This window comes from Ranitomeya variabilis, chromosome 1 (assembly GCF_051348905.1).
Source record: "Ranitomeya variabilis isolate aRanVar5 chromosome 1, aRanVar5.hap1, whole genome shotgun sequence".
Lineage (NCBI taxonomy): Eukaryota > Metazoa > Chordata > Amphibia > Anura > Dendrobatidae > Ranitomeya > Ranitomeya variabilis.
The window spans coordinates 1,010,397,367-1,010,411,433 of record NC_135232.1 but is presented as its reverse complement, the minus strand read 5'-3'; the positions used below and the strand labels follow the sequence as shown (position 1 = coordinate 1,010,411,433).

At 43.3% G+C, this 14,067-nt stretch overlaps 1 protein-coding gene across 14 annotated transcripts in view; it reads right to left on the bottom strand.

Annotated features, from left to right (window-relative positions):
- Window positions 1-14,067, bottom strand: part of WDR17 (WD repeat domain 17) — a 158,934-nt gene that overhangs the window by 70,612 nt on the left and 74,255 nt on the right. For 11 of the 14 annotated variants that reach the window (XR_013220017.1, XR_013220018.1, XM_077279529.1 and 8 more), the window contains one exon: window positions 7,409-7,660. The exons of the other annotated variants lie outside the window; for them this stretch is intronic. Coding sequence is in view for 9 of the 11 variants with exons in the window: in XM_077279529.1 (XP_077135644.1) it covers window positions 7,409-7,660 (252 nt within the window). In the remaining 2 variants the exon portion in view is untranslated. The remainder of the gene's footprint in view (window positions 1-7,408; window positions 7,661-14,067) is intronic. 14 annotated transcript variants of the gene reach the window in all.

Genomic DNA, 14,067 nt, shown 5'->3' with positions numbered 1-14,067 from the left:
TTTTAATTAATTATTCACCGATGGATCTGTTGCTGGATACCTTTCTATCTTTGCTGTCTTTCAGTTACACAAGGTATGTTCTGGGTTATGGTGGTGAGAACCAGCCCCAGATGACAATCCTTATTGAAGGTTTTGTTATATCGCCCATTTAAAAAAAAAAATTCTTGTCCCATTTTTACAGAATATATCAAGTAGATTGTTACATTTCTAAGCTTATTTTCCAATTGAAGCTCTGCATGCCCCAAATAAATGCTTTATCAGTAACTTTTCCCATTACCAAGGTTGTAATTGCATTAAAGTGAACACAAGACAGATATATCTTATTATTAGGTCACTTTCTCATGCTAATCTCCAGGATATAAAGAAGCGGCAGGTAACCTGTATGTCTGGTTAGCAATTGATTAAAGCAACAAGTGATGATCGATGGCTTACAGGTGTCAAAAGATTTTCTATAGCTGCTGTAGCCTGAAGTAAAAGCTTAAAACTTTACTAAACTATAAGTAAAATATTTCCGGGGGCATCAAAGTAAAGGAAATGACAGCCATAGAAATGCTCTAACACTTAGCTATAGGTTCTACAAATCCATTTTGATGAAAATCTCGTGCATTGATTACAAAGTAACCAGAATAACGTTGTGGTCCGATGAGTGTATAAAAAAAATTGCTTAGTTTTCATCCAGAAAACTTGGACAATTTTCATCAGTACGACATCCATATTTATACATTAACAGTTTAAAACGTGCATGATCAAATACAGTTTCCTAGGTTAATAATGGCAATGTATCTGTAAATAACGAGTGCTACACAATATGGGATTTGATTTTTTTGTGCACTCAGACTTGAATGGGCGAGTCTCATCCGATATACAGAAGAGATTAGTGCACGCTACAAATTTTTTTCACATGGACATACAGTCCCAGAACATTAATATTCTATATATAAAAAATTCTGTCCAATGTGATAGGTAAGACCGTAATCCTCTATAACAGGCAGATTTTGATGCAACTGTAGATGAAACCGAACCTTTACAAACTGAACTTTTAGGTTATGTGCCCACGTTGCGTTTTTTAAGTGTTTTTGCTGTGATTTTCCGCTGCAAAAACGCCTACAAACAGCATCCCATTAATTTCTTATGCATTCCTGTTGTGAACTCTACTTCTGGGCTCCCTCTAGTGGTCACAAGCGGTACTGTGTAGTGTTGTCTTTCTGCAGGTTGGCTTCATCAGCTGGTTCGTTATCTTTGGTTGGTTTTCTATTTAGCCCACCTGGATACTCAGTTCCTTGCCTGCTATCAATGTATTCAGTGCTCTTCAGATTCCGTGTGTCTACCTTGCTCCCAGTCTCTCCAAGACAAGCTAAGTTTTTGTTTGATCATTTTTTGATTATCAGTGTTCATTATGTTTTTAGTCCAGCTCGCTAAAATGTGATTTCTTCGCTTGCTGGTTGCTCTAGGGGACTGAGTTTCTCCCCCCACACCGTTAGTTGGTGTGGGGGTTCTTGAAATCTCAGAGTGGATATTTTGTAAGGGTTTTTTACTAGATTCCCTTTTCTATTTTCTGCTATCTAGTATTAGTGGGCCTCATTTGCTGAATCTGCTTTCACCCCTGTGTATGTGCCTTCCTCTTACCTCACCGTTATTATTTGTTGGGGGCTTCTATATCTTTGGGGATTATTTCTCTGGAGGCAAGAGAGGTCTTTCTTTCTCTCTAGGGGTAGTTAGTTCCTTAGGCTGGCTCGAGACGTCTAGGAATTCAGGCACGTTCACCGGCTACTTCTAGTGTGTTTGGTTAGGTTCAGATTTGCGGTCAGTCCAGCTTGCCACCTCCCTAGAGCTTGTCCTATGTTTGTTACTTAGCTGGAGTAATTTGTGAACCTCAATCACTAAGGATCATAACAGTATAGCAGGCCAAAAAGTGTTTAATGCATCGCAGAAGTGGGATAAAAAGAAGACCTGAATACATTTTTTTTTTCCTCCTCCCGCTTTTCCTTTGCTGCAGTCTGTTTAGCTTCTTTCATCCCCTTGAACTCTGGGTGGTTTTGAGCTCAGCTGCAGACATGGATGTTCAGACTCTGACTTCTAGTGTGGATCATCTTGCTGCACGGGTTCAAAGTATTCAGGATTTTGTTATTCACAGCCCTATGTCAGAACCAAAGATACCCATTCCTGAGTTGTTTTCTGGAGATAGATCTAGGTTTCAGAATTTTAAGAATAATTGTAAGTTATTTCTATCTCTGAGACCTCGTTCCACTGGTGATTCCGCTCGGCAAGTAAAGATTGTTATCTCCTTGTTACGTGGCGACCCTCAGGATTGGGCCTTCTCTCTGGCGCCAGGAGATCCTGCATTGCTTAATGTGGATGCGTTTTTTCTGGCTCTTGGACTGCTTTATGAGGAGCCTAATCTTGAGAATCAGGCAGAAAAAGCGTTGCTGGCCCTTTCTCAAGGGCAGGATGAAGCAGAGGTGTATTGTCAAAAATTTTGTGTGCCCTGGCTGCAAATTTCAGAGAAGGTCTTTCTGAAGCCATTAAGGATGTTATGGTGGGGTTCCCCACCCCTACAAGTCTGAGTGATTCTATGGCTTTAGCCATTCAGGTTGATCGGCGTTTGCGGGAGCGCAGATCTGCTCATCCTTTGGCGGTATTTTCTGAACAGAGACCTGAGTCTATGCAATGTGATCGAACTCTGACCAGAATTGAGCGACAAAGTCATAGACGTCAAAATGGGTTGTGCTTTTACTGTGGTGATTCTGCTCATGTTATCTCAGCATGCTCTAAACGCTTAAAAAAGGTCGCTAAACCTGTCACCATTGGTACTATACAGCCTAAGTTTATTTTGTCTGTTACTTTGATTTGTTCTTTGTCGTCCTACTCGGTTATGGCCTTTGTGGATTCGGGTGCTGCCCTGAATCTAATGGATTTGTCATTTGCCAGGCGCTGTGGTTTTGTCCTGGAGCCTTTGGAATTTCCTATTCCTCTGAGGGGAATTGATGCTACGCCATTGGCTGAGAATAAACCTCAGTATTGGACGCAAATGACCATGTGCATGACTCCCGTTCATCAGGAGGTGATTCGCTTTCTTGTTCTGCATAATTTACATGATGTTGTCGTTTTGGGTCTGCCATGGTTGCAGGCTCATAATCCAGTTTTAGATTGGAAAGCTATGTCTGTGTCTAGTTGGGGTTGTCAGGGAATTCATGGCGATACTCCATTGGTGTCTATTGCTTCTTCCACTCCTTCTGAGGTCCCTGAGTTTTTGTCTGACTACCAGGATGTATTTGATGAGCCCAGGTCCGGTGCCCTGCCCCCTCATAGGGATTGTGACTGTGCTATAAATTTAATTCCTGGTAGTAAATTCCCTAAGGGACTACTTTTGAATTTGTCTATACCAGAGCATGCCGCGATGCAGAGTTATATAAAGGAGTCTTTGGAGAAGGGACATATTCTCCCATCCTCTTCCCCTCTGGGTGCAGGATTCTTTTTTGTGGCCAAGAAGGACGGTTCTTTGAGACCTTGTATAGATTATCGCCTTCTGAATAAAATTACAGTCAAATTTCAGTATCCTTTGCCACTATTATCTGATTTGTTTGCTCGGATTAAGGGTGCCAGTTGGTTCACCAAGATAGATCTCCGTGGTGCGTATAATCTTGTGCGCATTAAGCAGGGAGATGAATGGAAAACAGCATTTAATACGCCCGAAGGCCATTTTGAGTACTTGTTGATGCCTTTTGGACTCTCTAATGCTCCTTCTGTGTTTCAGTCCTTCATGCATGACATTTTCCGTGAATATCTGGATAAATTTATGATTGTTTATCTGGATGACATTTTGGTCTTTTCTGATGATTGGGAGTCCCATGTGAAGCAGGTCAGGATGGTGTTTCAGGTCCTGCGTGCCAATGCTTTATTTGTGAAGGGCTCAAAATGCCTCTTCGGAGTACAGAAGGTCTCCTTTTTGGGTTTTATTTATTCTCCTTCTGCTGTGGAGATGGACCCAGTCAAGGTCCAGGCTATTCATGACTGGACTCAGCCCACGTCTGTTAAGAGTCTTCAGAAGTTCTTGGGTTTTGCTAATTTTTACCGTCGTTTCATCGCTAATTTTTCTAGCGTGGTTAAACCTTTGACGGATTTGACCAGGAAGGGCTCTGATGTGACTAATTGGTCTCCTGCGGCCGTGGAGGCCTTTCGGGAGCTTAAGCACCGGTTTTCTTCAGCTCCAGTCTTGTGTCAGCCAGATGTCTCTCTCCCCTTTCAGGTCGAGGTTGATGCTTCCGAGATTGGAGCAGGGGCTGTTTTGTCACAGAGAAGTTCTGAGGGCTCTGTGATGAAGCCGTGTGCTTTCTTTTCAAGAAAGTTTTCGCCTGCCGAGCGAAATTATGATGTTGGTAATCGGGAGTTGTTGGCTATGAAGTGGGCATTTGAGGAGTGGCGTCATTGGCTCGAGGGAGCTAGACATCGTGTGGTGGTCCTGACTGATCACAAAAATCTGATTTACCTCGAGTCGGCCAAGCGCCTTAATCCTAGACAGGCTCGTTGGTCGTTGTTTTTCTCCCGTTTCAACTTCGTGGTCTCATACCTGCCTGGTTCGAAGAACGTGAAAGCTGATGCACTTTCTAGGAGCTTTGTGCCTGACTCTCCGGGAGTTTCTGAGCCGGCTGGTATTCTTAGAGAGGGAGTGATTTAGTCTGCCATTTCTCCAGATTTGCGACGAGTGCTGCAGAAATTTCAGGCGGATAGACCTGACCGTTGTCCACCAGAGAGACTGTTTGTCCCGGATAGATGGACCAGCAGAGTTATTTCCGAGGTTCATTCTTCGGTGTTGGCGGGTCATCCTGGGATTTTTGGTACCATAGATTTGGTGGCTAGGTCCTTCTGGTGGCCTTCCTTGTCGCGGGATGTGCGTTCCTTTGTGCAGTCTTGTGGGATTTGTGCTCGGGCTAAGCCTTGCTGTTCTCGTGCCAGCAGGTTGCTTTTGCCTTTACCTGTCCCGAAAAGGCCTTGGACGCACATCTCCATGGATTTTATTTCGGATCTGCCAGTATCTCAGAGAATGTCTGTCATCTGGGTGGTGTGTGATCGTTTTTCCAAGATGGTCCATTGGGTGCCCTTGCCTAAGCTGCCTTCCTCCTCCGATTTGGTTCCTCTATTTTATCAGAATGTGGTTCGCTTGCACGGCATTCCTGAAAATATTGTGTCTGATAGAGGATCCCAGTTTGTGTCCAGGTTTTGGCGAACTTTTTGTGCTAAGATGGGCATTGATTTGACTTTTTCGTCAGCCTTCCATCCTCAGACTAATGGCCAAACCGAGCGAACTAATCAGACGTTGGAGACTTATTTGAGATGTTTTGTTTCTGCTGATTAGGATGATTGGGTGACTTTTTTGCCATTGGCCGAGTTTGCCCTTAATAATCGGGCTAGTTCTGCTACCTTGGTTTCGCCTTTTTTCTGCAATTCTGGTTTCCATCCTCGTTTTTCCTCGGGTCAGGTTGAGTCTTCTGACTGTCCTGGGGTGGATTCTGTGGTGGATAGGTTGCAGCAGATTTGGAACCATGTGGTGGACAATTTGAGGTTGTCACAGGAGAAGGCTCAGCGCTTTGCCAACCGCCGCCGCGGTGTGGGTCCCCGACTTCGTGTTGGGGATTTGGTGTGGCTGTCTTCTCGGTATGTTCCTATGAAGGTCTCCTCTCCTAAATTCAAGCCTCGCTTCATCGGTCCTTATAAGATCTTGGAAATCCTTAACCCGGTGTCTTTTCGTTTGGATCTCCCGGCATCGTTTGCCATCCATAATGTGTTCCATAGGTCTTTGTTGCGGAGGTATGTGGTACCTGTGGTTCCTTCTGTTGAGCCTCCTGCTCCGGTGCTGGTTGAGGGCGAATTGGAGTACGTGGTGGAGAAGATTTTGGATTCTCGTATCTCTAGACGGAGACTTCAGTATCTGGTTAAGTGGAAGGGCTATGGTCAGGAGGATAATTCCTGGGTTGTCGCCTCTGATGTTCATGCGGCCGATTTGGTTCGCGCCTTCCACGCAGCTCGTCCTGATCACCCTGGGGGTCTTGATGAGGGTTCGGTGACCCCTCCTCAAGGGGGGGGGGGGTACTGTTGTGAACTCTACTTCTGGGCTCCCTCTAGTGGTCACAAGCGGTACTGTGTAGTGTTGTCTTTCTGCAGGTCGGCTTCATCAGCTGGTTCGTTATCCTTGGTTGGTTTTCTATTTAGCCCACCTGGATACTCAGTTCCTTGCCTGCTATCAATGTATTCAGTGCTCTTCAGATTCCGTGTGTCTACCTTGCTCCCAGTCTCTCCAAGACAAGCTAAGTTTTTGTTTGATCATTTTTTGATTATCAGTGTTCATTATGTTTTTAGTCCAGCTCGCTAAAATGTGATTTCTTCACTTGCTGGTTGCTCTAGGGGACTGAGTTTCTCCCCCCACACCGTTAGTTGGTGTGGGGGTTCTTGAAATCTCAGAGTGGATATTTTGTAAGGGTTTTTTACTGACCGCATAGATTCCCTTTTCTATTTTCTGCTATCTAGTATTAGTGGGCCTCATTTGCTGAATCTGCTTTCACCCCTGTGTATGTGCCTTCCTCTTACCTCACCGTTATTATTTGTTGGGGGCTTCTATATCTTTGGGGATTATTTCTCTGGAGGCAAGAGAGGTCTTTCTTTCTCTCTAGGGGTAGTTAGTTCCTTAGGCTGGCTCGAGACGTCTAGGAATTCAGGCACGTTCACTGGCTACTTCTAGTGTGTTTGGTTAGGTTCAGATTTGCGGTCAGTCCAGCTTGCCACCTCCCTAGAGCTTGTCCTATGTTTGTTACTTAGCTGGAGTAATTTGTGATCCTCAACCACTAAGGATCATAACACATTCCACAATTGATGTGCCCATGCTGCGTTTTTTTTTTCCCGCTGCGGAAACGCATTACGGTAAAAAACAGGCAGCATGTTCATTATTTTTGCGGAATCGCAGCAATTCCGCACCCATAGACATGTATTAAAAATCCGCTTGTAATCCGCTTGAAAAACGCATGGAAAATACTGTAAAAACGCATCTAAACCGCGTCTAATTCCGCATACGTTTTTCCTGCCAAGGGTATGCAGAAAATTCTGCTTCTATTCTGTTACGCGGGCACATAGTCTTACAGTTCATCTGAATGACTACCATTTACTAATACATTTCCCCTGCAGTGGGCACTATGGTAGAAATGACCAGAACCAGCTGTTTGCTGGGAGTGCCAGGAGTAGAAACTGGGACAAACAGAATATCACTCTAAAAAAGTGCTGGTCTCTTAAGAGTACACCCTTTAAAGGGCACATGTCTTACAGCCGTGTACATATTATAAATGAGGTCTTATGCACAGTGGCAGAGCAGTCAGTAAAACGCCATTTAATGCACGGGAAGGTAAGTCAAGATGAAACGCACCTCCTGTTATGAACATGCCCGGGGCTGTGGGGACCCAAGCCAAGCACTGAACAGACGCTGCCGCACTGGGGAAGCTAAACGTGGTTATGCAGGAGAGAGATTCCGAGTCCACCAATCGGATCCCGTTATGGAGATTAGCAACCAGCAGGTAATCTGTGGAAAGTGGATCCCATTCTAATGCGGTCACTGGATCTTCTTCATCTGTTCCTTCCAAGGACTCAGGTCTCAAAACATGTTTTTGACTCTTACAACCTTGAAAAATGGTAAAAAAAAGGCACTAAGATGCAAAGGAGACTGCAAATGTGGTCAGACAGCAAAATTCAAAGTGTGTGCTGAAAATGAACCAGTGCTATGATTCTGCAGGTCAGTACAATCAAGGTGAAATCAAACATGTTTTTATATATTTTAGTTGTTAAAAGAAATTCAAAACTTTTCTTGTCTTTTGCGCACTGAACTGTGGGTTCTTTTTTACCACTTTGGGGGACATCATTGTTATTGCATTTTTGGGAAAAGTGTGTCAAATTAAATGCAATTCTAGTTTTGTATTTTTGGGGCGGCAGTTACCATACTGTTTAAATAATTTTAGACTTTGATATAAATATGTGATTCTTCAGAATTTGTTTTAGTCCGTGCCTGATGAAGAGACCTGAGTAGTCTCCACAGCTTGCAATTTGTTACCATCTTTTCAGTTAGCCATTAAAAGGTATCAACCACTGAGGACTCAATTCTAAGGCTGTGTGCACACGTTCAGGATTTTTCGTGTTTTTTCGCTATAAAAACGTGATAAAACCGTGAAAAAAATGCATACATTAAGCATCCTATTATTAGAATGCAATCCGCATTTTTGTGCACATGTTGCGTTTTTTTCCGCAGCGGAATCGCATTCCGGAAAAAAAAAAACGCAGCATGTTCATTCTTTGTGCAGAATCGCGGGGATTCCGCACACATAGGAATATACTGATCCGCTTACTTTCCGCATGTGGCTATGCCCACCATGCGGGAAGTAAGCGGATCATGTGCGGTTGGTACCCAGGGTGGAGGAGAGGAGACTCAACTTCAGGCCCTGGGAACCATATAATTGATTAAAAAAAAAAAGAAGAATTAAAATAAAAAAATCATGATATTCTCACCTTCCTGCGTCGCCGGCAGTCTTTCCGCTCCTCGCGATGCTTCCGTTCCCAATAATGCATTGTGAAAATGACCTTTGATGTAGGAGCGGGAAGACTACCGGGGACGCCGGAAGGTGAGAACATCAAGATTTTTTTATTATTATTATTATTTTTAACGTTCTATCTTTTTACTACTGTATTGATTATGCATAGGCAGCATCAATAGTAAAAAGTCAGTCACACTTGTCAAACACTATGTTTGACAAGTGTGACCAACCTGTCAATCAGTTTTCTTTCCTAGCAATGCTACAGATCGCTTGCAAAACGCTACTGTTTAGCGGGAATACGCATGCCAATTCCGCATGCGATATACCCGCAGCAAGTTTACGACCACTTATAAAATGTGTTCAAAGCGCTGCCCATTGTGTTGGATTGTTAATGCAACCCTCTTCTCCCACTCTTGACACACTGATAGCAACACCGCAGAAGAAATGCTAGCACAGGCTTCCAGTATCCATTGTTTCAGATGCTGCACATCTCGTATCTTCACAGCATAGACAATTGCCTTCAGATGACCCCAAAGATAAAAGTCTAAAGGTACCGTTACACTAAACGACTTACCAACGATCACGACCAGCGATACGACCTGGCCGTGATCGTTGGTAAGTCGTTGTGTGGTCGCTGGGGAGCTGTCACACAGACAGCTCTCTCCAGCGACCAACGATCAGGGGAACGACTTCAGCATCGTTGAAACTGTCTTCAACTATGCCGAAGTCCCCCTGAAGCACCCGGGTAACCAGGGTAAACATCGGGTTACTAAGCACAGGGTAAAAGTAAAAAAAAAAAAAACACTACATACTCACCTTCTGATGTCTGTCACGTCCCCCGCCGGCGGCTTCCCTGCACTGAATGTGTCAGCGCCAGCCGGCCGTAAAGCAGAGCACACCGCCCCACGTGACCGCATACAGTAGAAGGAGCGGCCAGGACAGGAAGCAGCGACAGCCAACGAGGGAAGCGGGTGAGTATTTTCAGAACAGCGGGGGGGGGGCGCACAGGGGGTGGGAGGGCGGCGGACAGATAGATCTTTCTTTTAAACACTATTATTCATATCTTCTATGCAGCAAACGCTGCTGCACAGAAGATATGAATCGTGGATTCAGCACCACATGCTGGTACATGTGGTACCCAGCACGGTGCGTGTGGTACCCAGTGGGCACACGGGCGGCACACGTGTGCCGCAAGTGTGCCACACTGATGTACACCAGAAACGTAGGGGCACACGGACACGGATAATTCCAGTACCGATTGTTTCCGGTACCGGAATTATCTGGACGTGTGGGACAGCCCTAACACTGTTCAGAGAGGTGCAATGTTTTCCCTCCCTGTAGATCTCACATTTTATGAGGGACCACAGGTTCTCTATGGGGTTCAGAGCAGGTGAACAAGGGGGCCATGTCATTATTTTTTCTTCTTTGAGACCTTTACTGGCCAGCCACGCTGTGCAGTAGTTGGAGGCATGTGATGGAGCATTGTCCGGCATGAAAATTATGTTTTTCTTGAACAATACCGACTTCTTCCTGTACCACTGCTTGAAGAAGTTGTCTTCCAGAAACTGGCAGTAGGTCTGGGAGTTGAGCTTCACTCCATCCTCAACCCGAAAAGGTCCCACAAGTTCATCTTTGATGATACCAGCCCATACCAGTACCCCACATCCACCTTGCTGGCGTCTGAGTCGGAGTGGAGCTCTCTGCCCTTTACTGATCCAGCGTTTGGCCCATCAAAGGTGGTCGTTTTTCAGCCTTCCTTACCTTGGCCAGGTCCCTGAGTATCGCACACCTTGTGCTTTTTGTTACTCCAGTAACGTTGCAGCTCTGAAATATGTCAAAACTGGTGGCAAATGGCATCTTGGCAGCTTCACGCTTGATTTTCCTCAATTCATGGACAGTTATTTTGCGCTTTTTTAGCCCAACACACGCTTCTTGCGACCCTGTTGGCTATTTGCCATGAAACGCTTGATTGTTTGATGATCACGCTTCAAAAGTTTGGCAATTTCAAAACTGCTGCATCCCTCTGCAAGACATCCCACAATTTTAGTGAAGTATATCGTGGCACTACTGTGTTGGTGCACAAGATAGGTTCCCCAAACCAGCGAACATAAAGTAAGTAGAAAAACTTGGCACTCAACTTGGTAACAGTGATGATTTTGAATATGCTTTTTTATTTCAATGGCAGTCTCAATATAAAATAAACGTTTCGGTCTGCACTAGACCTTCTTCAGTAAACTGACTGCTCAAGAGGTAAGTATGAGAGATGTCTCTGGATATAAAGTAGGTCCTTGTATATGGGAACACTTATGGACCTTAGAGGAAAAATGTTCGCCCGGATCTAGTTTAGAGAGTAGTGTCGCTTATGGGCCGTGGGCTCCAAATTAAAAATATATCGTGGCTAGTACTGGTAGCTCAATGTGGACAGTATGCGTCAGGGCTGCACATCCACATGTGGGCGGAGGCTGTACATATATTGTGGCAATAAGAAATGCCCATAGGAATTAATGTGAACGTCTAATATAAAGCAGTCTCGAGTGCTCTATGGAGTTAGAGGTAGGCGTACCTTTAGAGGAAGCGTGCCCATGTGTTGGGAATGTTGCGCCTCACAATGCGGTGTCCGCTGCTAGTTGAGCACTAGCACATTTTTCCTCTAAGGTCCATAAGTGTTCCCATATACAAGGACCTACTTTGCATCCCACAATTTTAGACTTTTCAGAGCCCATCAAATCTCTCTTCTGACCCATTTTGCCAAAGGAAAGGAAGTTGCCTAATAATTAAGCACACCTTATATAGGGTTTTGATGTCATTAGACAACACCCCTCCTCATTACAGAGATGCACATCACCCGATTTACTTAATTGGTAGTTGGCTCTCCAGCCTGAACAGCTTGGAGTAGGACAACATGTATAAAAAGGATCATGTGATCAAAATACAACTTGCCTAATAATTCTGCACACAGTGTATGCTGTGAAGATATGAGATATGCATCACCTGAAACAACAGATACTGGAAGCCTGTGCTAGCATTTCTTCTGCGGTTTTGCTATCAGTGTGTCAAGAGTGGGAGAAGAGGGTCGCATTGACAATCCAACACAATGGGCAGCGCTTTGAACACATTTTATAAGTGGTCATAAACTTGTAAATAACTCATGAAGAATAATAAAAATACGTTAAAACCAAGCACACCAATGTTTTTCTTGTGAAATTCTCAATTAGTTTGATGTGTCACATGACCCTCCCATTGGAAAAAAAGTTGGAACCAAAATGGCCGACTTCAAAATGGCCGCCATGGTCACCACCCATCTTGAAAAAAATTATTTCCCCTCCCATATACTAATGTGCCACAAACAGGAAGGTGATATCACCAACCATTCCCATTTTGTTTAGGTGTATCCATATAAATGGCCCACCTTGTATATACTGCAATACTACTTCTGACTTTCTCCTATGAAGCCCAGCTTGAGGAAGAGCTTCCTACTAGGCCTAAGATTGCAGTCATAGGGGCCTTCAGCAGACCCCTGGCTGCCATGGTGGCCCAACAGATCCCTGGGGAGATGGGGGGAAGGTCCAAAAAGATCGGCATACAAGCAATTTTAATGCCACAGTCAGTGATTGACTGCAGTATTTAAATGGTTAAATAGCGGTGACAAAAGCTAGCTCCAGTTGCTGCTGTTACAGGAAGATGGATGCTGGCTATTAAGGTAGCCAGCATATGCCCTGTATGCAAATGATGGCCGCGATCTGGGAGGAAAACTTTTGTCACAGGCTGTTATGTGGGGTTATCATAAAAACCTGATTTAAAATGTCACTGGCACTTTAAGAGAACTTGCAGAAGATCGTCAGTGCCTGCTTCTAGCCCCCCCACCTTCATAGAATCTTATGAGCACCAACTGTCATCTCCTGTCTCAGTAGTGGGAAAGTCTGTGCGTACTGAGAATATTGAAGAATGAAAGGTCAGTCCAGGGCGAAAACTAGAAGATTTATTTGATAAGATATATTAGAAAGTTTTTTACTCTCATGTGTAATATTGATTTATGAGAAAATAAAATGATAACGATGGTCACTGTGTAAACAGCGTGTGATTTCCTGATGGGAGGGACCAGATTCTATCCTCCGCTAAGTAGAAAACCTTATCCAAAATTACTTAAAAAAATGTAGTGATAAGGAATAGGAAAACACTTTATTGTGTTTTGTTTTTTTGCAGGTTGTTGTTCTTTAGTAACTGTAAGTGAAAGTCTATTGAAGGCATTTATCTGCCAATTACAGCTTTAATAAACTTTCCAATCTCCGCACTGTTAATGCAATAACAATAATTAAAAGTGCTGCACAACTACAATTACCAGTGTTGTACCGGGAGGAGTTACTAATTAAGTATTAGAGACAGTGCACTAAATTAGAGTATTAACAATTGCTTTAGTTTGAGGCAGAAACAAACTGATTTATATTTATAAGGAAAATGATATGGACAGCCTGTATAAGACAAGGGACAAAAACCATAATATAAATATATATATATTTATATATTACATACATACATGGTATGTACTGTACATGTATGCACAGCTATGCTGTCAGTACAGTGATCCATACATGATACAGGGGTCTTGTTTCTGCGCTTTGTACACAAGCTATTAATGGTTCACTTATGTCAATTATCCCTACATAAAAAGAATATGGCAGTGTATCATTCGTAAATTACACAATATTAAATTAGGATTTCATTGTAAACCATTGTGTTTCAGAATTTTGACAAAAAACAAATTTATTTTTCACATTTAGGACTAGCACTATTCACTATTCCTACTGGATGATTAATTCATTATTGCTATCCCATATTTTAAGAAAATCTCATTATCTGCACATAAAGACTGCGTAGCAACAATTAGCACTTAAAGGCAAAGAAAAGATTATATTAACAAATATCATCCACAGCAGAAAAAATAAAACAGTCAATAAAGTGAACATTTTTACATAAACCAAAAATTCTGCAGGATATTTCAGGGTCTAAAAGAAGGCAAACTGCACAATACATAGCAAATTACAGAAATGGTGCAAACAGAGTCAGGAACCAATAGTGATAATTTTCGGCTGCACTGTTTCTCAGCTGATGGGTATCTCTCCTGACTTTCCCATACACAAGAGCACTCAACTCATTCAAGTGTTCCTGTGTTCTCTATACAAAAGCGTTCCCCCTGCAAAGAAAAGGATTGAGTGACTGAATTCCAACTGCTCGGATCCTTATGTCCCCATACACATTAGATGATCCCATAAACATTAGATGGTCTTCAGATACTGCCAAATTTGGCAGGTTCAGTCGACTTCTATCTAACATGTATGAGGGCATTTATAGACAGACATTGCAGGATTACCATTTTTGGAGGGAGAGGACCTAAAGGATCTATTAACCCCAAAAAACAAGTTCATTTATTTTTATTTTTACTTCCTTATATAGCGTTAGTAATTCCACAGCACTGTACATTATCACTGAGCCAACTGGAGCTCAA